This window comes from Dunckerocampus dactyliophorus, chromosome 6, assembly GCF_027744805.1.
Source record: "Dunckerocampus dactyliophorus isolate RoL2022-P2 chromosome 6, RoL_Ddac_1.1, whole genome shotgun sequence".
Lineage (NCBI taxonomy): Eukaryota > Metazoa > Chordata > Actinopteri > Syngnathiformes > Syngnathidae > Dunckerocampus > Dunckerocampus dactyliophorus.
The window spans coordinates 33,414,432-33,440,104 of NC_072824.1; the positions used below are offsets into that span (position 1 = coordinate 33,414,432).

Below are 25,673 nucleotides of genomic sequence, written 5' to 3' on the forward strand. Positions count from 1 at the left end.
AATACACAAATCCCATTTGCCACTTTTTCCACCTCAAAGAAACAAGCTAAAGCATTCAAAAAATAAATGTGGTAGGCAACGACAGCACGTTAAGTTATTTAGCGAAACAGAAAGCAGGACGAACACAAATCAGCACACATCAGGAACGTGCACACAGAAGACGAACAACATGGCTTGAAAAACAACAACTTGCCAAAACTGGAAGCCTCACGTGTTTGAAATGATGTTCAGTGTTGTTCCATGATGTTGGTTGTTGCTCCTGACACAAGTTGCACTTCGCTTTCTGGAGTCACCTTTCACTTTTCAAAATACTTGCACACTTGGGAGGATTTTTTTATTTGAGTAATTTCATCAAAGTTGACGGTCTTTCGAGTATTCAAAGTTAGCGCCCGCCTCTGCTCCTTTGCATTATGAGGGTGGTGTTTATGAAGACATGCTAAGTGTAGATCTTCTGTGAAACACACACGTAATTTTCAGTTCTTCATCAGCACAAATGAGGTTGTTTTTGTATCAAAGGCTATAACACAAACAATGACATTCTATGTAAAAAAATGAATGCTCAGCAGCGGCTGAGCATTCATGATACGCATTCAAAGATGATATGTAGTATTTTACACCGGTCACTAGGTGTCAGTAGTGTTACCTTGATGAGACAACACCCACCACAGGAAGTAACAAAAGAACAAGGAACTCTGCCAATGCTAACCTGTGAGTCTATATTATGTCTTATGTATGTCTTATATGCCTTTCTACGCTCAAACTACGGAAATATTCCATTTATATATAAGGAATAAGGTAATAAGGACTTATCATGGCGATAAGTGGAGTGTGCAGTCTTAACGTCACATGAAAAAGGAAGATTAGGCCACACGGAAAAGGATGAAAAACTTCCAAGAAAAGTTTTTTGCTATGTAAAAAAAGCTATATATTTTTTTAATGGAATATTTAACAATAATTTAAATAAAACGGGGGAAAACATTTACAGTTATTTATATTTATACCTTTTTTAGATTTTTTTTTTTTTTTTTTACAAGAGTAGATTAGAGAAGTTGTGATGATATACTTAGAATTTTCAAATGATACTTGACTTTGTCTAAAAGAATGAAAAATACAAATCACACAAGGGTAGGTGTTGAGTTGTGTCACATCGATACAGTATTTGGTTAGGGTTAAGGTTAGGGTTAAGGTTAGGGTTAAGGTTAGGCGTTGGAGCTAGAGCTCCTCCCCCTCTAACTGAGGTGGAGGAGGAAAATGCACTGGCCTTCCCCTGGGCCCTTTTTTTGGCTTTTGTAATTTTTTAATCTATAACTATAACAAAAACAAAAAAAACTTAACAAAACCACCAATAACCACTCTAGCTTTTACCAGTGAAAATCCAAAAAAGGTGTGCTCAATCGCGACGTTTCCATCCTGTTGGATCTGTTGGATCTTCCTCAGGCGTAGCTCTGTGGAAGGTGGAAGATCTCCTGTGTCGTCCCGATACCAAAGACACCACGTCCCAAGGAGCCTAACCACTTCAGGCCTGTTGCCTTGACCTCTCACCTGATGAAGACCATGGAGAGGATTATCCTGCAGCACCTGCGACCCCTGGTGGGCACTCAGCTGGACCCCCTGCAGTTTGCTTACCGGCTTAGGATCGGAGTAGACGACGCAGTGATCTACCTGCTGCACAGATCACTGCTACACCTGGAGGACAGCGGGAGCGCTGTGAGGGTCATGTTTTTTGACTTCTCCAGTGCCTTTAACACTATCCAGCCGTCACTGCTCAGAGTGAAGATGGAGAGTGTGGGAGTGGACCAACAACTGACTGCATGGATTTTAGACTACCTCACCAACAGACCACAGTATGTGAGGCTCCGTCACTGTGTGTCTGACATGGTACTCTGCAGCACAGGTGCCCCTCAGGGTACGGTGCTCTCCCCTTTCCTCTTCACCCTCTACACCTCGGACTTCACACACAACTCCCCACAGTGTCACATCCAGAAGTTCTCCGATGACACAGCCATTGTGTTTCGGAGGGGAATGATCTGGAATACAGGACGGTCATCAGGGACTTTGTCAGCTGGAGTGAGCTTAACCAGCTGCAACTCAACACCAGCAAGACAAAGGAGATGATCATTAACTTCCAGAGGAAAACATTCCACTTCACACCGGTGAACATCCAGGGAGCGGACATAGAGTTGGTAGACAGCTACAAATTCCTGGGTGTTCACCTTAACAACAAACTGGACTGGTCCGTCAACACCCACGCCCTCTACAAGAAGGGCCAGAGTCGCCTCCACCTGCTGAGGAGACTGAGGTCCTTTGGTGTGTGCAGGACTCTCTTACGGACCTTCTATGACTCTGTGGTGGCCTCAGCAATCTTCTATGCTGTGGGCTGCTGGAGAGGGGGCAGCACGGACAGGGACAGGAGCAGGATCAATAGACTGATCAGGAGAGCCAGCTCTGTCCTGGACGGTCCTTTGGACTCCGTGGAGGAAGTGGGGGAGAGAAGGATGTTGGCTAAGCTGACATCCATCATGGACAACACCTCTCACCCGCTATGACACTGTGGGTTCCCTTAGCAGCTCCTTCAGCAGCAGACTGTTACACCCACGGTGTAAGAAGGAGAGGTTCCGCAGGTCCTTCATACCGACCGCTGTCAGGCTCTACAACACCTGAACCATTTTTTTATTCACTATGTCTATGCATTGCATGCATTGTCTATGACTATGCATTCTTTACTTGTGTACATACTTGTGTATCTTGCTTGCTGCTGTAACAGATGAATTTCCCTGCTGTGGGATTAATAAAGTACTACTACTACTACTACTCACCAACTCAGAAAGTAGCAGAGCTCCTCCTCCTTCAACAGCAACTCAGTAATGAGCCAGCCCAGCTGTGCTCTTTGATCTCACTCCTTTCTTTCTTCTTCTTTCTCTTCTTTTTTCTCTCTTTCTTCTTTTCTTTCTTTTAGCACAACAACTCAAACAGTAGCTGAGCGCCTCTTTTTCTTCTTTTCTTTTAAAAAAAAACTTTTTTAATATTCCCTCTTTTTTTCCCCAACCCCACCCTTCTGGCCCCTATCAATTCCCATATTTTTAATCTTTAAACTCCCCATGCATGTTGGATTTGGGGCTAGGGTTAGGGTTAGGGTTAGGGCTAGGGGGTAGGGTTAGGGGTTAGGGTTAAGGTTAGGGTTAGAGTTAGGGTTAGGGTTAAAATTAAGGTTAGGGTTAGAGTTAGGGTTAAAGTTAAGGTTAAGGTTAGGGTTAGAGTTAGGGTTAGAGTTAAGGTTAGGGTTTGGGTTAAGGTTAGGGTTGGGGTTAAAGTTAGGGTTAAGGTTAGGGTTAGAGTTAAGGTTAAGGTTAGGGTTCGAGTTAGGGTTAGAGTTAAGGTTAAGGTTAGGGTTTGGGTTAAGGTTAGGGTTAAGGTTAGGGTTAGGGTTAGAGTTAGGGTTAGGGTTAAGGTTAAGGTTAGGGTTAGAGTTAGGGTTAGAGTTAAGGTTAAGGTTAGGGTTAGAGGTAGGGTTAGAGTTAAGGTTAAGGTTTGGGTTAAGGTTAGGGTTAGAGTTAAGGTTAAGGTTAGGGTTGAGGTTAAGGTTAGGGTTAGAGTTAGGGTTAGAGTTAAGGTTAGGGTTAGGGTTAGGGTTAGAGTTAGGGTTAGGCAACTAAGGCAAACTGATTATCCAGGAGAATGACATGTTGGAAACATCATACCTAACGTGAGCCTGCATCTTGCTGGTCTTTCTCCGCGCAGCTCTCCACCTCAACATCCTTAATACTGAATGAATTTGGATCTTTTAGCCCAGAAATACCCGCTTCGCATCACTTCACATTTGCATCTTACGCTCCCTTGCACCACCATTCATTCATTCCCGTTGTGTTCTCTAGCCAGAAGCTGAGTTTCAAAGAGCGGGTGAGGATGGCGAGCCCGCGAGGCCAAAGCGTCAAGAACAGGCAGACATCTTCAGTCAACGACCGCCGCTCTCCAGTGGCAGACCCCGGTGTAGACGGCACTAGCCCTGCTAAGGTACAGAAGAGCTGGAGCTTCAATGACCGCACGCGTTTCAGACCCTCACTGCGCCTTAAAAGCCAGTCCAGATCCACCACTGATGGTGAGTGATCCATCCTGCGGTGTGCCTGTCTTTGGCCTTTATTCCCATTCCTACTTGCAGTCGTTCTGCTCATTTGTTTTGGACCAAATGACGGCTGTCATGAATGACCCGAAGGAGCGATTGCATGAACCGACACTGACTCTTTTACTGTATTCATACAATTCCTTTGACTTTGTGGATTATTGCCAGTCTTGTTTGGAGTCGTTCGGATGATTTGATTTGTGCAAGTCTGCAATAGATCCCCGGTTTTGGTCTTCCAGGAGTACTAGTGAATGGTAGTAATTGACACCAATGGAGACATTGCGTAGAAGTTTCTTTCACTTTTGCGTCTCACAACAACTATGATGAATTCAAGGACCGTCGAACAAAGTGTGGAATTTCATCGCATGATGAAAAAAGTGAAGCATGACGACATCAACATTCATCAGTAGTTGAAATGTCTTGTCATGTGCGCATGCACGCTAACCAATGAATGCATGACGAGTGTTAGGGCCACAATGGAAAAAGAAATCGGAGATTTCCACAATAAAGTCGTAAATGTCCAAGAAAAAAAAAGTTGTGAATTTACGAGAAAAAAAAGTTGTACATTTAGGAGAATAAACTGGTAAGTTTGTGTTACAGTCGGTGCCTGAGACAGCTATGAATAAGGGGGACTTATGTGACCCTTGGCCTTGAGCATGTGGAGGGGGGGTAAGGACGTGAGAATGGCTCGCCATGCTAATCAGTTTTTGCTCAACTGCTCTATTTTGCTGCAACGTTATCAATAAAAGCTTGCCTGAAGCAAGAGGAAAGTTTGCTTCCTTCCTGACGAGCTATGCTCTCTTTCCACTCCGACACGTACGGCACGTCATATTACCACTTTATTCTCAATATTACCACTTTATTCTCCAATATTACCACTTTATTCTCCAATATTACCACTTTATTCTCAATATTACCACTTTATTCTCCAATATTAACACCTTATTCTCAATATTACCACTTTATTCTCCATTATTAACACTTTATTCTCAATATTAACACTTTATTCTCCAATATTGCCGCTTCATTCTAAATATTACCACTTTATTCTCAATATTACCACTTTATTCTCCAATATTACCACTTTATTCTCAATATTACCACTTTATTCTCCAATATTAACACTTTATTCTCCAATATTTACACTTTATTCTCAATATTACCACTTTATTCTCCAATATTACCACTTTATTCTCAATATTACCACTTTATTCTCCAATATTAACACTTTATTCTCCAACATTAACACTTTATTCTCAATATTAACACTTTATTCTCAATATTAACACTTTATTTTCCAATATTGCCGCTTTATTCTAAATATTACCACTTTATTCTCAATATTAGCATTTTATTCTCAATATTAACACTATATTCTCCAATATTAACACTTTATTCTCCAATATTACCACTTTATTCTCAATATTACCACTTTTTTCTCCAATATTACCACTTTATTCTCCGATATTAACAATTTATTCTAAATATTACCACTTTATTCTCCAATATTAACACTTTATTTTCAATATTAACACTTTATTCTCCAATATTGCCGCTTTATTCTCAATATTAACACTTTATTCTCAATATTAACACTTTATTCTCCAATATTAACACTTTATTCTCAATATTAACCCTTTATTCTCCAATATTAACACTTTATTCTCCAATATTAACACTTTATTCTCAATATTAACCCTTTATTCTCCAATATTAACACTTTATTCTCCAATATTAACACTTTATTCTCCAAAATTAACACTTTATTCTCAATATTAACACTTTATTCTCCATTATTAACACTTTATTCTCAATATTAACACTTTATTCTCAATATTAACACTTTATTCTCCAATATTACCACTTTATTCTCCAATATTAACACTTTATTCTCCAATTTTAACACTTTAATCTCCAATATTAACACTTTATTCTCAATATTACCACTTTATTCTCAATATTACCACTTTATTCTCCAATATTAACACCTTATTCTCAATATTACCACTTTATTCTCCATTATTAACACTTTATTCTCAATATTAACACTTTATTCTCCAATATTGCCGCTTCATTCTAAATATTACCACTTTATTCTCAATATTACCACTTTATTCTCCAATATTACCACTTTATTCTCAATATTACCACTTTATTCTCAAATATTAACACTTTATTCTCCAATATTTACACTTTATTCTCAATATTACCACTTTATTCTCCAATATTACCACTTTATTCTCAATATTACCACTTTATTCTCCAATATTAACACTTTATTCTCCAACATTAACACTTTATTCTCAATATTAACACTTTATTCTCAATATTAACACTTTATTTTCCAATATTGCCGCTTTATTCTAAATATTACCACTTTATTCTCAATATTAGCATTTTATTCTCAATATTAACACTATATTCTCCAATATTAACACTTTATTCTCCAATATTACCACTTTATTCTCAATATTACCACTTTTTTCTCCAATATTACCACTTTATTCTCCGATATTAACAATTTATTCTAAATATTACCACTTTATTCTCCAATATTAACACTTTATTTTCAATATTAACACTTTATTCTCCAATATTGCCGCTTTATTCTCAATATTAACACTTTATTCTCAATATTAACACTTTATTCTCCAATATTAACACTTTATTCTCAATATTAACCCTTTATTCTCCAATATTAACACTTTATTCTCAATATTACCACTTTATTCTCCAATATTAACACTTTATTCTCCAATATTAACACTTTATTCTCAATATTAACCCTTTATTCTCCAATATTAACACTTTATTCTCCAATATTAACACTTTATTCTCCAAAATTAACACTTTATTCTCAATATTAACACCTAATTCTCCATTATTAACACTTTATTCTCAATATTAACACTTTTTTCTCAATATTAACACTTTATTCTCCAATATTACCACTTTATTCTCCAATATTAACACTTTATTCTCCAATTTTAACACTTTAATCTCCAATATTAACACTTTATTCTCAATATTAACACTTTATTCTCAATATTGCCACGTTAATCTTGAATATTAACACTTTATTCTCAATATTAACCCTTTATTCTCCAATATTAACACTTTATTCTCCAATATTACCACTTTATTCTCCAATATTAACACTTTATTCTCCAATATCACCACTTTATTCTCAATATTACCACTTTATTCTCCAATATTAACACTATATTCTCCAATATTAACACTTTATTCTCCAATATCACCACTTTATTCTCAATATTACCACTTCATTCTCCAATATTAACACTTTATTCTCCAATATTAACACTTTATTCTCAATATTACCACTTTATTCTCAATATTACCACTTCATTCTCCAATATTACCACTTTATTCTCAATATTACCACTTTATTCTCCAATATTAACACTTTATTCTCAATATTACCACTTTATTCTCAATATTACCACTTTATTCTCCAATATTAACACTTTATTCTCCAATATTTACACTTTATTCTCAATATTGCCACTTTATTCTCCAATATTAACACTTTATTCTCAATATTAACCCTTTATTCTCCAATATTAACACTTTATTCTCCAATATTACCATGTTATTCTCCAATATTACCACTTTATTCTCCAATATTAACACTTTATTCTCAATATTACCACTTTATTCTCCAATATTAACACTTTATTCTCCAACATTAACACTTTATTCTCAATATTAACACTTTATTCTCCAATATTAACACTTTATTCTCAATATTAACACTTTATTTTCCAATATTGCCGCTTTATTCTAAATATTACCACTTTATTCTCAATATTAGCATTTTATTCTCAATATTAACACTATATTCTCCAATATTAACACTTTATTCTCCAATATTACCACTTTATTCTCAATATTACCACTTTTTTCTCCAATATTACCACTTTATTCTCCGATATTAACAATTTATTCTAAATATTACCACTTTATTCTCCAATATTAACACTTTATTTTCAATATTAACACTTTATTCTCCAATATTGCCGCTTTATTCTCAATATTAACACTTTATTCTCAATATTAACACTTTATTCTCCAATATTAACACTTTATTCTCAATATTAACCCTTTATTCTCCAATATTAACACTTTATTCTCCAATATTAACACTTTATTCTCAATATTAACACTTTATTCTCCATTATTAACACTTTATTCTCAATATTAACACTTTATTCTCCATTATTGCCGCTTCATTCTAAATATTACCACTTTATTCTCAATATTAACACTTTATTCTCCAATATTACCACTTTATTCTCCAATATTACCACTTTATTCTCAATATTAACACTTTATTCTCAATATTAACACTTTATTCTCCAATATTACCACTTTATTCTCCAATATTAACACTTTATTCTCCAATTTTAACACTTTAATCTCCAATATTAACACTTTATTCTCAATATTAACACTTTATTCTCAATATTGCCACGTTATTCTTGAATATTAACACTTTATTCTCAATATTAACCCTTTATTCTCCAATATTAACACTTTATTCTCCAATATTACCACTTTATTCTCCAATATTAACACTTTATTCTCAATATTACCACTTTATTCTCCAATATTACCACTTTATTCTCAATATTAACACTATATTCTCCAATATTAACACTTTATTCTCCAATATCACCACTTTATTCTCAATATTACCACTTTATTCTCCAATATTACCACTTTATTCTCAATATTATCACTTTATTCTCCAATATTACCACTTTATTCTCAATATTACCACTTTATTCTCCATTATTAACACTTTATTCTCAATATTAACACTTTATTCTCCAATATTGCCGCTTCATTCTAAATATTACCACTTTATTCTCAATATTACCACTTTATTCTCCAATATTACCACTTTATTCTCAATATTAACACTTTATTCTCCAATATTACCACTTTATTCTCAATATTACCACTTTATTCTCCAATATTACCACTTTATTCTCAATATTAACACTTTATTCTCCAATATTAACACTTTATTCTCAATATTAACACTTTATTTTCCAATATTGCCGCTTTATTCTAAATATTACCACTTTATTCTCAATATTAACACTTTATTCTCCAATATTAACACTTTATTCTCAATATTAACACTTTATTCTCCAATATTACCACTTTATTCTCAATATTAACACTTTATTCTCAATATTAACACTTTATTCTCAATATTAGCATTTTATTCTCAATATTAACACTATATTCTCCAATATTAACACTTTATTCTCCAATATTACCACTTTATTGTCAATATTACCACTTTTTTCTCCAATATTACCACTTTATTCTCCAATATTAACAATTTATTCTCAATATTACCACTTTATTCTCCAATATTAACAATTTATTCTCAATATTACCACTTTTTTCTCCAATATTACCACTTTATTCTCCAATATTAACACTTTATTTTCAATATTAACACTTTATTCTCCAATATTGCCGCTTTATTCTCCAACATTAACACTTTATTCTCAATATTAACACTTTATTCTCCAATATTAACACTTTATTCTCAATATTAACACTTTATTTTCCAATATTGTTGCTTTATTCTAAATATTACCACTTTATTCTCAATATTAACACTTTATTCTCAATATTACCACTTTATTCTCCAATATTACCACTTTATTCTCAATATTAACACTTTATTCTCCAATATTACCACTTTATTCTCAATATTAACACTTTATTCTCAATATTAACACTTTATTCTCCAATGTTACCACTTTATTCTCAATATTACCACTTTATTCTCCAATATTAACACTTTATTCTCCAATATTAACACTTTATTCTCAATATTAACAATTTATTCTCAATATTACCACTTTATTCTCCAATATTAACAATTTATTCTCAATATTACCACTTTTTTCTCCAATATTACCACTTTATTCTCAATATTAACAATTTATTCTCAATATTAACACTTTATTCTCAATATTAACACTTTATTCTCAATATTAACACTTTATTCTCCAATGTTACCACTTTATTCTCCAATATTAACACTTTATTCTCAATATTACCACTTTATTCTCAATATTAACAATTTATTCTCAATATTACCACTTTATTCTCCAATATTAACACTTTATTTTCAATATTAACACTTTATTCTCCAATATTGCCACTTTATTCTCAATATTACCACTTTATTCTCAATATTACCACTTTATTCTCCAATATTAACACTTTATTCTCATAAATGTGCAGCTTTAGTCTCGTAAATTTACGACTTTATTCTCAAAATCTCCAATTTGTTTTTTTCAGCGTGGCCCTAACACGCCGTCGTCTGGAGGAAAAAATAAAAATGCTGACCAAAAATGAGTGAATGATTTGCAGGGCTGTGAATGCTGAATGTTCTATTTCCAGTCATTCTAATAAGATTCATTCTTATCGGAATGCTTGTGTTGTTTTTCAAGCGGCAGACTCGAACGTGGCCGGCGAGGATGGTTTTAATGACAAGGGTTGTCACTGCGAGATCTCAGTGGAAGACTTGCTGCCCTCTGTCAAGTCTGCCATCAGGGCTGTCAGGTAAGCAAGCATTATTCTCAAATCATTCATCCGAGTTTCATCGTCTTTGTTTGTCGCCCGCTGGTGATCTGCGGCTTGAAGTCAGCACGAGATGCGTAGGTTTTGCTTAATGCTTTATTTGTATTTACATTGCTATTATATTTAGCGGATGCAGTGATGGTGGCTCAGTGGGAACTTAACCCATGAACTCATATTGACTCAAAACATGCTTGTTTTTGTTCATTTTCGTAGTGAAATAAAATATGTTTGAGACTTTCGGCCTGTGTTATATTCTACATTATACAATATTAAGAATGATATTTGTTTTAATTTTAAGCAATTTCTGTTGTAATTGGCTTTTTTACCGTAATATTAACCTGAGGCCTGGGGACCAGCGGTGAACCCCCACGCCCCACCCTTCGGCATATGAGCAGTGTGGGAGAAAATGGATTTGAGTGACCCCTTGTGATCAGTAGGATTCCTTAGTGATCAACAGTGCTTCCTCTTACGCAGTCACTGGAGTGCCCCCACCTTCCCAGCATGTTTCCAGTTAACATAGTTGTTATTTATTATCCCCCATAGTATAGAGTGACCAAACGTTCTGTTTTCCCAGGACATGTCCTGTTTTCACCTTTTGTCCTGTGTGTTTTGATTTTTAAATGATGAAAATGTCCTTCTTTCCGCTGTGTTTCACTGGGCCATTAAACTGAGTGGCATCAGGGCACGCTGCTGCATGTGACGTAATCCCTGAGGAGCTGCCGTGTGGGCGGCTTTTTGAATTAACAGTTTCCAAAAAGCCAAAAAGAAAGCAAAACATACGCACTGAGTTAATCCTCTGACGCTGGCTCATAAAACTGGGGACATCGTGCACAGCGGTGGTTCAAATTCCCCAAATCTTGCGACAATAGCGAGCACATTTTTCACTAAAATATTCGTTACATTCCAAAACTTAAGCATTTGACCTCAGCTTCAACGTTCTTCCTGTGGTTCGTTGTGGTCGGTGGTATTTTGTAACATGACGTGTTTTTTATCCACACAGAAGAGTAAACTGGCGTTTGAGTGTCTCAGTGCCCGGCAGAGTGTCCTCGTTTTCGCTAATCCAAATATGGTCACTCTGCCTTTTATGCTGTCTTTTTTGTGTAGGCACGGTGATTGTTCATTTTCGTTGGTGATTGGTAGCCCAATTAAAGAGCCTCTTCCTTTTAGCAAGCTCAAACTTCTGATCTCTTGTGGAAGCCAAGTTCACCACAACGTGCACGCGCACGGCCAGAAACATTGGCATGTTTACCATCACAATGGTTTTGTCCATGACTGTATAAAGTCGTCACTCGCCACTAGGGGGTTCAAATTTTACGGCTTCACTCTTTCACATTGTTTCAAAATAATGAATGAATAAATGTTTGGTGGTTTGTGGTTGAATACGGTTATTATTAGTAAAAAAAACACGTATATTCAGGCTAATTGTGTGTATTCTTGGCCTAAGGGAAGCATTTTCAAGCATAAAAATGAATGAAAATACAAATATAAGGCATTTAGAACACGCATTCAAAGACATATTATGAAGCATTGCGATGTGTCAGTGCTCGATTATACATGTCTGTTATGATATACGTAGATTATACATGTCTGTTATTATATAAGTAGATTATACATGTCTGTTATTATATAAATAGATTATACATGTCTGTTATTATATATGTAGATTATACATGTCTGTTATATGTAGATTATACATGTCTGTTATTATATAAGTAGATTATACATGTCTGTTATTATATACGTAGATTATACATGTCTGTTATTATATATGTAGATTATACATGTCTGTTATATGTAGATTATACATGTCTGTTATTATATAAGTAGATTATACATGTCTGTTATTATATACGTAGATTATACATGTCTGTTATTATATAAATAGATTATACATGTCTGTTATGATATACGTAGATTATACATGTCTGTTATTATATAAATAGATTATACATGTCTGTTATTATATACGTAGATTATACATGTCTGTTATTATATAAATAGATTATACGTGACTGTTATGATATACTGTACGTAGATTATACATGTGTGTTATTACATTTAGTAGTGCTGTCACTAGGGGGTGTTGTTGACTGTTATATCGGTCTGGACACGTGCAGCTGCCACAAACAACGGACCCGTGTCTCTGCATTGCCGCAGTATGTTATTTATGTGCTAGTATGAGCATATTAAAAACTCACAGTCGTGCTATAATAAAGCAACACAGTCATAGGTGCAAAATGTAAATGTCGGTGTCAGTAATGTTACATTGATGAGACGTTGGCACTGCAGGAAGTAGCTGTCCAGAAAAAAACAACCAGGAACCAGGAAAGGGCGTAAATCATCTCTTTTTGAGATGATGTAACCAATAACCATGTTTTCGTTTGAAGGAACAATGTGTAGGCCAAGGTAACGCCAGTCATCCAGGTCATGTTGAAGACCTTCCACTGACTCTTCAGTGCTAAATGTTGAATTTCCACACGCATGATGTACATGTCAAAGTCATTTGTATTCCCCACGTGCGAGCTCTTCCTTGTGGTCTGCTCTTCCCCCAGGATCATGAAGTTCCACGTAGCAAAGAAGAAGTTTAAGGAAACGTTGCGTCCGTATGATGTTAAAGATGTGATTGAGCAGTACTCCGCAGGACATTTGGACATGCTGTGTCGCATTAAGAGTCTGCAGACCAGGTAGGAAGACGACGACCTGCTCTATTGTATATATATTTAGCATTTTGCAATGTTTTTTATATTTCATAACACAATGGTGTATAATGCAACGTATTGCTCCCCAGTTTGCCAGCTACAGTATTAGGAAATTCCATAAATGGGACTCAGAAGTATTTGAAAACTATGTACTCTAAACACTTTTCTTGAAAGAAAAGTGGATTATTCTCTTCTTTTTGTCGTTATCCTCTTAATGAGCAACAAGTATTGACATAAAAACCTCCAAAAGAATCAGTGCCTCACCAGCCGTGAACCTCACTGCATGTCACTGCTACTGCGTACATACTGTACATGTACATACTGTATATTTATATGTACATACTGTACATGTACATACTGTATATTTATATGTACATACTGTACATGTACATACTGTACATGTACATACTATATACTGTATGTACATACTGTATATGTACATGTACCTGCAGGTGTGTAAAAGTATTTCTAGATATCAATTAGGGATGATCCCATCAGTGTTTTATGCTGCCAGTTCTGATACCTGTCATCCATGAGTGGGATGGGCTGATACTGATGACATGGATGAAGTGTACATACTGTATCGATGATGAGTGATATTTCCACTCCGAATGATTCCAGTCATTACGTTGATTTGCTACGTTGCAAATGAACGCAAATCTTCCCAATTAATGCACCATAACGGCCATGAGGGTTGACCCATCGCGAGTGCGACCGTCCGTGTGCGCAATAACTTTGTGTTTCTTTGTGTGTATTTGCATGCATGCTTCTGCACTCATACCTCATGCACATGTGTTTGTGTGTGTGTGTGTTCACTTTGCTTACCTCACAGGCTGGACATGATTGTAGGCCCACAGCCCCTCAGCAGCCGAGCCAAGACCTTTTCCTCCCCCTCCCTGCCCCTCTATTACGGCCAGGGCAGAAAGAACTCCAGCCAAGGGTCAGAGTGCCTCATGTCAAATGGCTTCCGTTCATTTTTACATCGCAAGTGTGAATGTAGCTCATTCTGTGTGCACGAGGATTAGAACTGGATTTGGGGTGGAAGTGAATTGATGCCAGTCTGTCCTCGGGCATCCGGCTATGCATTGCTCTATGCTGCCATCTGCTGGCTCGAGTATGAAATTCCCGTCCAGTCATCGCACGCGTCTATTGGCTGGCTGTCATTGATTTTGACTGAATTGGCTTCAGTGCTTTTGTTGTCTTTGTTGCTGTTGCTCTTTTGAATCGTAGACACATTCTGCTACTGTAATATCCAAACGTCTCAACACACGGCCATGACTTATTCTAGACAAAAGTGGGCGCGCCTGAAGTGAAAATGTCAAATATTTGACATATTTTACATTCGAAAAGCCTCAAAGACTTTCATGCGGTGTTTTTAATAGACCTGGAACTATTAATCAATGATGAATCAATGATCCAATCATCAGCAACTATGTTGGTGTTTGATGAATCATTTTTTTTATTTAAAAATGCAAATATCCTCGGATTTCAGCCTCTCAAATGTAAATATTTTAACATCATCTGTGAAAGCAGCGTATTTTAGGACGTCTTTGTGTTTTGAGCAAAACGAGATATTCACACACATCAGCGGTGACTTTGGAAAACATTGATCAACATTTCCGATTCCTCGATTCATGGCAACAACAAGCTTCAGATGAATGGACTGAGAAAAGAATAAGCAGTTGCAGCCTAGTTTGGAATATAATGGATGTTCTGTGCTGTGCCTTTGTGACGTTAGGGTGGACCAAATCCTTGGAAAGGGCCAGATCCCTCTGGACAAGAAGATCCGTGAGAAGTTACTGTCTGAGGGGGATCTGCTGGAGGACATGAGCATGTTGGGGCGTGTTTGTAAAGTGGAGCGACAGGTGCCTTCTCTTCTCTATTCATCTCCAGTGGGTCCTTCATTCACAGCATGTTGTTTCATGTTTCATGTCAGGGAACATCTAAACCATGGGTGTCCAAACTGCAGCCTGGGGGACGTTTGGGGGATGCCGCTTGAGTTTTACCGGCCCCCAGGGAATATTCCATCCATAAAGTGAAACATGAAACATAACGAAGGAGGACAAGTTGAAATGTTGAATGTTATGACATCACACTGATACAATTAATGATTGAAATACTGAATATTTAATAGCTAATAATAAAATAAAAAGTACATGAATAAAAGTACAATTAAAGAAAAGTACACGTTACTGTTGTAGTCGTAATTCACGTGCTGAAAAATACATCACCGTGTGTAATCTATCGTGATCGTTTCGACTGCCCCCCTCCCTGCCTTCTCATGCAGTGAGTCCTTGTTACCGCGCATGTGCACATTGATTCCGGAAAACAGGAGCAAAACAAACTTGTTGGCGCGGTTTGGAGAAAACTCCTGTGGCGTTACGGCAAGAACGCGACATTTAAAATGCTGAATGTGTACCTTGTTCAACGATGACTTTATTGGGTAGAACCTGGGCTGAGAGACGGACCTTCTGAGGGAGATGAAGGTTTGCATGTGCAGTTTGACGGGACAGCACCACCCTCACCACTTAGCGCTTCTAATTTCAAAGTCCAATGATTGCACACGTTCCATAAAACATGTCATTTGTCCATGCCACAGGTCCAGTCCATTGAGTCGAAGCTGGACTCCCTGCTGGACATCTATCGTCAGGTCCTGCACAAGGGCTCGTCCACAGCTCTCTCACTTTCATCCTTTCCACTGTTTGAGCTGGAGCAGACGTCTGACTACCAGTCCTCCGTGTTCAACAAGGACCCATCCTGCTTCAGCCAGATCAGCAGCAGCGCAATACCGCCGCCTGGTGGCTGCGTCACGCGTTCCTCTCCCAACCCCCATCTGTCCCAGGGAGGACTCCATCTCATCTTAGCGACACCCAATGAGCTCGACCTCTGTGCATCCACCACGACACCTCCTTCTGGCCCTGCTTCCTCTCCTTTCAGCCCACCCACACTGCCTCATGCCCATCATCTTTCCCACCCCCACCACTGCCTCCAGGACCAATCCACCACACCCGGAAGTGGCAATGATGAAACAGTGGGGAGTTCTCCTCCCATCCTCACACCAAACAGCATCAGCAGCAGTGAGGGTGGAGGAGTAGCCGATTCAGGGTTTTGTCTCCTGGCGAGGCTTCCCCCACCCCCTCCCCCAAGCAGGAATGTAGGTTTCAGCAGCTTGATGCGAGCACCCTCCAATGAAACTCCGCCTGACATTGAAGACTTTTGCAGAGGATTGGGCATGCAAGTAAAGGAGAGCAGCATCGGGGAGGAACTTGGCCCAGACTTGGCGCTCGTCACACTGGGACAGCAGCTGCCAGGGAGCACCAACAGCAATGGCGGCCTGAACGCCAAGGAGGAGGGCTCCTGGAGAAGGCATATGAGTCTTGAACTGGAGCCCTTGGTGCCGTCGGCCCCCCGCTGCTGCTCAGGCCCTAGTCAAGCGGATCCCAACCTGGGAAAGTCTATGTCAGTGCAGGACTTGATGCAGACGGCCCCAAGCAGCAGCTCATCTTCGAGCCGCAGTATGACCAGTAACTCGCCCACGGGGTTCCGCAGAAGTTGCCAAGACCTCGGTGGGAGGAGTAGAATGGGGGGAAACGGAAAAGCTGGTTGGGGGGATGAAGGCCTTTTTATCAGTGACAGGGAAATGGAGATGCAGGGATTTGATTTCCTGTCACATGGGACAGCCGAGGCCGCCTCGTACTCCTCAGAACGCCTGAGAACAGAAGCCAAGTCAGCGGCAGGATCACGGGCCTCCAACCACAGCCTGGCCACCCGTCACTCACCTTCGCCCGCTGCCGCCAGTACTGAATTACTGAAAATGCAGCGTGTACGCTTAAAATAGCCTCTTTGGGAGCCAAGTAAATTCCACCTCATCCAAGGACGGCTTCTGTCACTCTGAAATGGGAGTGTGGAGGCGTGATAATACGGGAGTGCTATTCTTTTGCTGATCCGTATATTTCATACAGGCTGATCACACATGAACGTTGGCCGAGAAGCATAAACAAAATCACCAAATTGAAAACAAAGGTACATGTTGTGACCTCAGGGCATTGAATCCGTCACCACTGGACTGTTCAGGTTGTCTTAGAAGACCTTTTCACCTCTCATTGTCATTCTCACCTCGTCGCTGAGCGTGAACTGATGAAGTCTGGTCGAATGAGAGGCAAAACGTCTTCTAAAACAACCTGATCAGTCCAGTTGTGATGGATGTAACGCCCCGAGAATACAAGGAATGACAATAATTAGAGGTACATATTCACATGTGCACTTTTCCAAACTCACAAACACATTTGGGAAAAACAACCTGCTTAAGTTGTCCCCTTTATGTCGACAACCAGCCTGCGTCGACCAACTCATCAAGTCCCGGTCCACCATGTTGCTGTTATTACGAAAAAGCACCTGCCTCTGCCGACCTTTGATCCGTTTCAGAAACAAGTACAATAAATCAGATGACTTTCAAGACTGAATGTGATGATTGTTCTGCATTCATCTCCCGCTATGGCAGCTAATCCGACTAGGCTAATAGATTTTGTTGCACATCTTACAACGATTTTACTAATAAGGGACCGGTTTAGTTTAGCATCTGAAACAGCAGCTCAAAATGGGTGGCTAGGAAGTCTACTAGGCTTCTGTCTCGTCTTTAGTCGGCCGCAGGACCCATCATCACCCCATCAGTGGCAAGCAGCGCCCCAAATTGCAGAAAATGTTCAAGTCAAATTACTCAAATATCTTATATTTAATGAAAAGACGTTTGACTTTTGCATAAGATACTAAACAATTTCTCTGACATTCAACATGAACAAAATGCATTCACGCAAATGCACTAGCTTGATGCTAGCAATTAGCATTAGAGATTTGACATAGCAATTTCAAGCACCTCCAAAGATGACAACTAAAACAGATAACACAGATAAATGTTCCACTTAAACAGCTGATATGCAACAAGCATAAATACTTGACTTTCTAAGGCTCAACAAGAGACAGGCCTGTCGCATTCAACCTCAGTTGACTACTAAAAATATTGGTCTCCTTGTAAGGCGGCTGGTTTGAAATGGCACCACAGAGCATTGCTGCCACCTATGGGAGGATTAAAAAACAACACCTGTCTGCATGAAAAATCATGAAAGCACAAGATCAGTGGTCAATCCCTGGTCTAGTCTTTTATTCTATTGTTGTACTTAGAAAGGAACACGAAACAAAACCATGCTGTTAACTACGCCCTTCAGAGAGCAACACGGAACCAGCTCTACAGGGGATGAGCATAGTCAAAGATGCTGCATGAAATCATGTATAATACATATGCGAGGGGAAGGGTGATCTCCTCCTCCTGTGAGGGAGGGGGCAGTGAAGGACAGACTCATATGCCTAGACACCATAGGGCATTTGAATCAGGTGATAAGCATGTGGACACGAGGGGCGGCTAGCATCGAGCTGATCATCATGGCAAGTGGATATTTGGGAGTTGCATGAACGTGTTTTTCGTTAGGAAACAAAGACATTTGAGCGCTAGTGTTTGTTTTAACTGGTTTGGCTCCAAACTTTGAGCAGCACATCCAGAAGATAATCACTTCCTGGACTGAATCCTTCCGTAAGTAAAAGTGTCTCACAGCATTTACATTTGGTTTCAGTTTTGTGTTTATACTTCCACCTGTACAGTACACAGTAATCCCTCACCACTTCATGCTCTGAATTTCATGGCTTCACTCTATCACGGTTTTTCAAAAATATATGAATAAATCATAATTGCCTAAATTGAGCATTTTCAAGCATAAATGACCTAAAATACAAAACACATTCAGAAGATGCATTCAGAGAGGTTGTGATGATATGTAGTGTTCTACACTGGTCACTAGGAGTCAGTCGTGTTTCGTTGAGGAGACAATAGCCACCGCAGGAAGTACTGCACAGAACACAACAGTTAAAAAAAGAACAAGGAACTAGTCTGTTTTACGTTTTATTTTGTTATTATGTCAACTATATTAGGTAATAAGAGTGTAAAGGTGACTATAGGGGTGTTATTTCATGTCTAGAGGGCTCTAATTATGTTAAAAATAAAAATGTATGCAATAATGTTTTATTATGAAATGATACAGACAAAAGGTGAACAATGAAATTCAGGCAAAGGTGGTGTGAAACAGCAAATGTCTACATCACAAATTTCTATATTTGGTTGTTTAGGCTTGCACCAAGTTTACAGTCTCCTGTTTCAAACCTGATCTGCGTTGACGTGTTAAGTGTAGCGTGTTTGGGTTATTACACTTGACATCATTGCGCAATGTACACGTGATGATGTGATCATTTCCTAATCCGTGTATGTTGCTCCAACTCTCCTCTACCTTTTGCATGGTACCGAATCAGGTGCATCCTGGAACGCCAGGACAATGTTTCCTCTTCATGGAATATTACATTAAAAAGCACCTCAATGAAGACCCATATCACAGACCAGAATGTGTGAGCCAGCTTTTACAGGTGGCCCTCGGTTCCGTTCAGTGTTAATTAAAAACTTAATGTTGACCCGTAAACGCCAGACTCGCTGGAGAACTTGTTACAGGTGAAAGAATGCAGCTTGACCCACACTGAGGAAGAATAAAAGGCCTGCACACCACTGCTAGGAATGGCACAGGTTAGTCACCCGAGGGCCACCTCTACTTGTCTGAAAGTGGATTTCAAGTTTTGAAGGTATTCTGCATGAAGAGGCTGTCACATCCAAATGTTTTTGGGAGAAAGAATGCCAAGCTAGGAAGAGAAATGGGAACTATTTGTGTTTGATGTGATGGCTTGAGTCGTGCCGTACATACAGGATATTGGTGTCTTGCGTTTGTGGTGCATCATCATTCATCTCCAAATCTGCTCTTTTCCAAACAGTTCACTAGAATATTAAAAAAAAATGTTCATTTTCATTCCTTCTCTTGACTTGAGACGTCTTACATTTTTTGTTGCTGTTTTTAACCCAAAGATAATTTTGGTATCGGGTGTAAAACCTTAATCATGTTCTCCCCTTTATTTATTTAATGCTTATGCTATCTTCAATTTTGTACATTTTCCTCAACCTCTTTTGTTTTATTTCATGATCATTTTGGCTGTTACAGCTTGGGGCATGACTTTTTAGTAAAACGTTTGAAAATGCAGTGTGTTAACTCACGCTCAACTAGTGAAATTTTGCAACCTCTTGGCACCTTTGTGGCAAAAATATACGCGCACAAACCTTTTTCTTTTTTCAACTTTAGAGCTACCAAACATTGCGTTACTTTAAGGATCAGTTTAATTATTGGTAAGTTTTTGTTATTTATTACTAAAAAACACAAATATCCGCCTTGCAACACAAACAGGAAGTCACGCTCTATTTTTTATGCTCTAAATTTGTTCTACACCACTGATCTAAAAAAAAGACTGGCTCGAGCAACCTATTGTTTTCACGCGCCAAAATTTGAAGCCAGATTTTTTCGATCGCCGCCATCTTGGTGAGACCACCTTACGCGCCACAGCTTTGTGATTGTGCTGGTATACGAACGCAGAATTAGTGAAAAATCATCAAAAACATCAGGAGTGCCAGTGAAGGAAGCGAGGATGAGGAAACACAACTTAAAAAGCACTTCCCAAGAACCTTCCACTCGTAAGTACTTTTACTTGGCACCTTTTTTTGACCTGATATATGTGCCACTACTTGAACGGCTTTGCTTTGAAAAGTTCTCGAAATGTAACCAAAAGTTAAAGTATGAACTTTGATGGGTGGTTTTGCAAGAATTTTGTAGTTACACCTTCCTGTAACAACTAGGCCTTTTTTTGGTGCCTAGCCTAGCAATCAATGATAAAATTATTTCTATGCAGTTTTTTACAGTAGGCTTTGAGTATTTGCACTTATCTAATGTCTTTTTGTACCAAAAAACAGCTTTTTTAAAAGCTACCACAACTACCAAGTTACATTCATTCTGATACCACACATGATTCACGCAAAGGTAGAAGACATGTGACAAAATTTCTGCTTTCTTCCTGCCTTAACCTTATCCTGAGATTTAAAAAAATAATGGTTTACCGTAGGAAAATAATTAGACAAAGATAGACTTTAAATTCCGTACGTAAACAATGTTTGCAGGCTGCCACACAGCCAATTTTTCGTCCGTCTCGAAGCTAAAATACATCTTACTAGCTTGATAAATGACACAAAAGCGTATAAATCTGAGTAGTTATAACCTTTAGCAGTTGATTTTGGTGGCTATACGATCAATCGAAGTTTTACCAGTGCGTTGCCATACTGTTGTCTCACAGCAAAGTGGTCTCACCAAGATGGCCGCCGCAAATTTCCATTGGCTTCAAAAATAAAACAATAGAAGCTCGATCCAGTCTTTTTTTTAGATCAGTGGTTCTACACTAACTGCACGAGGACGATGGCGTCACCGACACGTGACCAGAAGTAAGCGCTTTGCCGACAAGCAGAATATCTGAATATTTCCATGGACGGGACTCACTTCAGTAGACAGTCTCCTGATAATTTGTTGTCTAATTCTCCGTAATGACTCGTAGAAGTAATTGCACTTCTCGTAAGTCTTGACGTAAATCTTGGAAAGCGGAAGACGACGAACCTATGCGCGTGCGTTCTTTCTTCTTCTATGGTTTGGAGTGTCGCGTGGTTCCGTCTGCGTGCCTGTTCGCAGCGTCACGCGTAGGTGTGCCTTGTGTATCACAACGCTTTCACTAGATTCAGTGGTCATTGTCACCCGTTAGACCGTAATGGTGACATGTCCATCAGGAATTAGATACTTTAGCATTTAGGAGGTGATTAAAATGCTCCCACGTCAGCGAAGAGTGGATGTTTGTGTTGAGTCTTAAAATTAAGAGCAGCACAATCTTCAAATATCTGACATGACAATGTTTACGTGCAAGACAAGCAGTGGAATTCCTTGGAATTCCTTTTGAGCACCAGTACTCAAAGAGATGTTTCTACCAACACTCGCTAGCAGCGGATGTAAGCATTATTTTCAAAAGACGAGCCGAAAATAATCACGGATCGTCGAAAACGTGTTCCTGTAGTTATAACATTACTTTATACCTCTACAATTCTGCAGCAAGGGATGCGCAAAGGCTTAAAATGGAAATTAAATTGCATTTCCAAGCGATTTTCGCTATTTGGAGGCAAGCTATCGCCGGAAGTGTATCGTGTAGCTTCACTACAAGAGCCGTAAAATCATCACAAACACATTGCTACAAATGGCCTACAATTGTTTTACAGCTGAATGAGAGGCATTCAAGTTTTCCTAGAGCTTTTTTTTAATCCATCAAAATTACTTTCTTCCTTGTCCCCTGGGGGGTCCGTATGAAACAACACATGAGGCGCCGCTTGCTGGAGAATATTTTCACATAAAAAGAAAAACGTTCACAACCGACAAAAAAGGGGGTGGGTCCTTCGGAAGCTGCAGACCCTGAAATTAAACACCACATACCGCTTCTGGTTTGATCGTTCCTATGACAACACTCCATATGGGACGTCTGACGTAACCACGCAGTTTAGTCGGCCCACACAAGTGCCTGCTCAAAAAGGTAGTGGAACCTTCCAACAAGCATATTGCAGACCCACCGGGATTTCAAACTAAATACACCTTTTGCGATCTTAGTAAAAACACACCCAATGTTTGCATTTGCTTAAGACACAACAAATGAAGAGAATAAGAAAAACTCACAGGCAGACATCGAATGTTTTGTTTGTCAATGTTTATGTTAACAAAACCAAGTTCTCAACTCATAAATATAAAAGCATTGCATGTGTAAAATACACAATTCTGGCAAAGAACAAACTAGCGATTAAATAGTTGATTAAAAATTTCAGTTGAACCTATTTTACTGTATATTTAAACGTGTTTGGCTGTTTCATGGCATTTCTAAGCATGTTTCTTGAAAACATGTTTTCAAATAACCTGTTGTGGACCTTTTGAAAATAAGCATTGTACGTCCTATAAAAACATACCGGAATTAGAAATAACTTAGAATTCAACCAGCATCATGGAACAGATTGTGTTTGGCAGTCAGGTACATTTAGAAAAGTAACATTAATGTCGGACGGGTGTCCTTCAAGCTGCAGTTCAGCATTTGCTGTTTATTTGCAAACCACAAGAATGACTTGACGTTCACACTTCTGTGCTCCTAAATACTTTCATAGTTTAATGTCCTTGAATTGAAATGTATCACATCCCTTTTAAACCTCAGCAATCCCTCATTTATTGTGGTTAATTGTTGACAGACATGCCCTTGATGAGTGAATTTCTGCCAAGTAGGATTCCTTATTCATAAATGAAAGTTGAGCATAGAAAACCTATTCAGGACCTTGTAAATATATTCTTTAAGTCCTCTAGACATGAAATAACACCCCTATAGTCACCTTTACACTCCTATTACCCAATATAGTAGACATAATAGGAGAAAATAAGACATTTAAGACATAAATAAGACTCGTGCTCTTGTGTGTTGCTGTAAATGTTTTCCCTATGGGAGTTGAATGATTGGCGGACAGGAAGTGACGTCTGAGGTTCAGAGTTGAGTTTAAGTTGGCGTGGGTTACGGCCGCAACAGTAGCCCGTGTTCGGAATTCTTGTGCCTGCTGTGAGATCATTTAGCTCAGCCTGTTGTTCCGGCGATCAAGTCTGGTGCTTGTGTGCCTCACTAAACATTACAGGAACATTACTGACACCTAGTGACCAGTGTAGAATACTACATATCGGCACAATGTCTTTGAATGCGTCTTCTAAATGCCTTATATTTGTATTTTAGTTCATTTAGACATTTTTATGCTTGAAAATGCTTCATTTGGTCAAAAACACGTTCAATTTGCTTTATAATGCATTTTTAAAAACTAACAATAGCTCGTATTCAACCAGCTATAGTTTATTCATGAATATATTATTGGTAATAGAGTGGAACCACGGAATCCAAAGCACAAAATGGCGAGGGATGACTGTACGTGTAAAAATACAATCAAACTAGATCAGTATTATGTCCAGTGCAGAAATCATATTTGGAACACACATTTTCACCCCCTTAGAGATGTAGAAGGAACAATGTGAATATAAACTAAATATTTATCCGTAGTAACACAAGTTGCAATTGACCAGCAATTGCAGAAATAACACATTGTAGTTGAAACAAAGCGGTCTGTGTGAATGTGTTTGTGCTTCATGCTACAATATAAGCTAGCTCATCACTATGTAGAATAGGACAGTAGCAAACAGTATTTTACAATTCCAACTGAAGGCCCGTTAAAATCACAGCAGTCAAGGCAAAAGGTAATGACACAAAAAGGGATATTATGCTGCAAAAACCAAAAACCTTTCCTCCTCCACGTAGACTCATCGCACTAACCATCCTGCAAATCAGCCCGTGAACACAACCTCTTATATTCCTTCTTGACATGACGACATAAACAATTACCAGACTGATGCTATCACTTTGCAGATTCCAACATCCTACTCGGCACTTCCTCTTCAAATGCAGTCAAGCGTCATCAAGCACCAGCGCACGCTCGCACATCAGCCACTCTTTAGAATCCGTTGGCAAGAGGAGGAAATCATCCATGATGTGTGACAGCAGAGATGCACAGATTTCCACGAGGGAGTCTTTTGTAGACAAAATGGAAGGTCTTAGCCCGGGGTCGACTGTGCAGCTCAGCTTTGATTTGTTGTGGGTGCGTGTCAGGGGCCAGCTGCTGACTGGTGCCATCAGTCACCAGGAAGAGCGCGTAGTCGTCAGGCTGCGGGACCTTTAATTTGGAAGCGCAGAGGGAGCAGACCTCCTCCGTGGTGGTGTACGGATGGACCATCAAAGTTTTGGCCGTGCAGTCGCTGTCCACCTCTTGGAGGGCCACACGGAGGTAGTTCTGATGGAAACACACACCAAGATTGTGTCATGGCACACAACGGAAAAGTAACACACGGCAGGCGTGGCCTTTTTAGCCAAATAAAAACAAAGGTTTGGAAATGAAATCCGTGAATTTTTTTAGATTGTGCTGTGGGCCAATAAAAAAAACAGCCCTGCTGTAGCCCCCCCCCCTTACATTTTATAAATCATACATTCATATTACGGTAGAGCCCTTCAACATTAGAATTGGAATTACTTTCAAGCATAAAAATGGCTAAATGAAGTAAAATACAAGTACAAGGCATTCAGAAGACGCATTCAAAGACCTTATTTATGTCTTATTTTCTCTTGCTATGTCTACTATATTGGGTAATAGGAGTGTA

General features: G+C 38.6%; 2 protein-coding genes across 10 annotated transcripts in view; one reads left to right on the plus strand and one right to left on the minus strand.

The window, feature by feature from the left end:
• Positions 1-20,696, plus strand: part of LOC129182378 (potassium voltage-gated channel subfamily KQT member 5-like) — a 128,324-nt gene extending 107,628 nt beyond the window's left edge. For 2 of the 4 annotated variants that reach the window (XM_054778405.1, XM_054778407.1), the window contains 6 exons: positions 3,873-4,096; positions 10,624-10,735; positions 13,306-13,437; positions 14,285-14,392; positions 15,191-15,317; positions 16,052-20,696. In XM_054778405.1, the coding sequence (XP_054634380.1) occupies positions 3,873-4,096; positions 10,624-10,735; positions 13,306-13,437; positions 14,285-14,392; positions 15,191-15,317; positions 16,052-17,290 (1,942 nt within the window). In that variant the 3' untranslated portion in view covers positions 17,291-20,696. The remainder of the gene's footprint in view (positions 1-3,872; positions 4,097-10,623; positions 10,736-13,305; positions 13,438-14,284; positions 14,393-15,190; positions 15,318-16,051) is intronic. The other 2 variants (XM_054778406.1, XM_054778408.1) reach the window with 2 other exon arrangements.
• A 2,479-nt stretch (positions 20,697-23,175) lies between these two features.
• LOC129183009 (ras and Rab interactor 2-like) overlaps positions 23,176-25,673 on the minus strand; it is a 29,607-nt gene continuing 27,109 nt past the window's right edge. For 4 of the 6 annotated variants that reach the window (XM_054779762.1, XM_054779761.1, XM_054779766.1 and 1 more), the window contains one exon: positions 23,176-25,309. In XM_054779762.1, the coding sequence (XP_054635737.1) occupies positions 25,001-25,309 (309 nt within the window). In that variant the 3' untranslated portion in view covers positions 23,176-25,000. The remainder of the gene's footprint in view (positions 25,310-25,673) is intronic. The other 2 variants (XM_054779765.1, XM_054779764.1) reach the window with 2 other exon arrangements.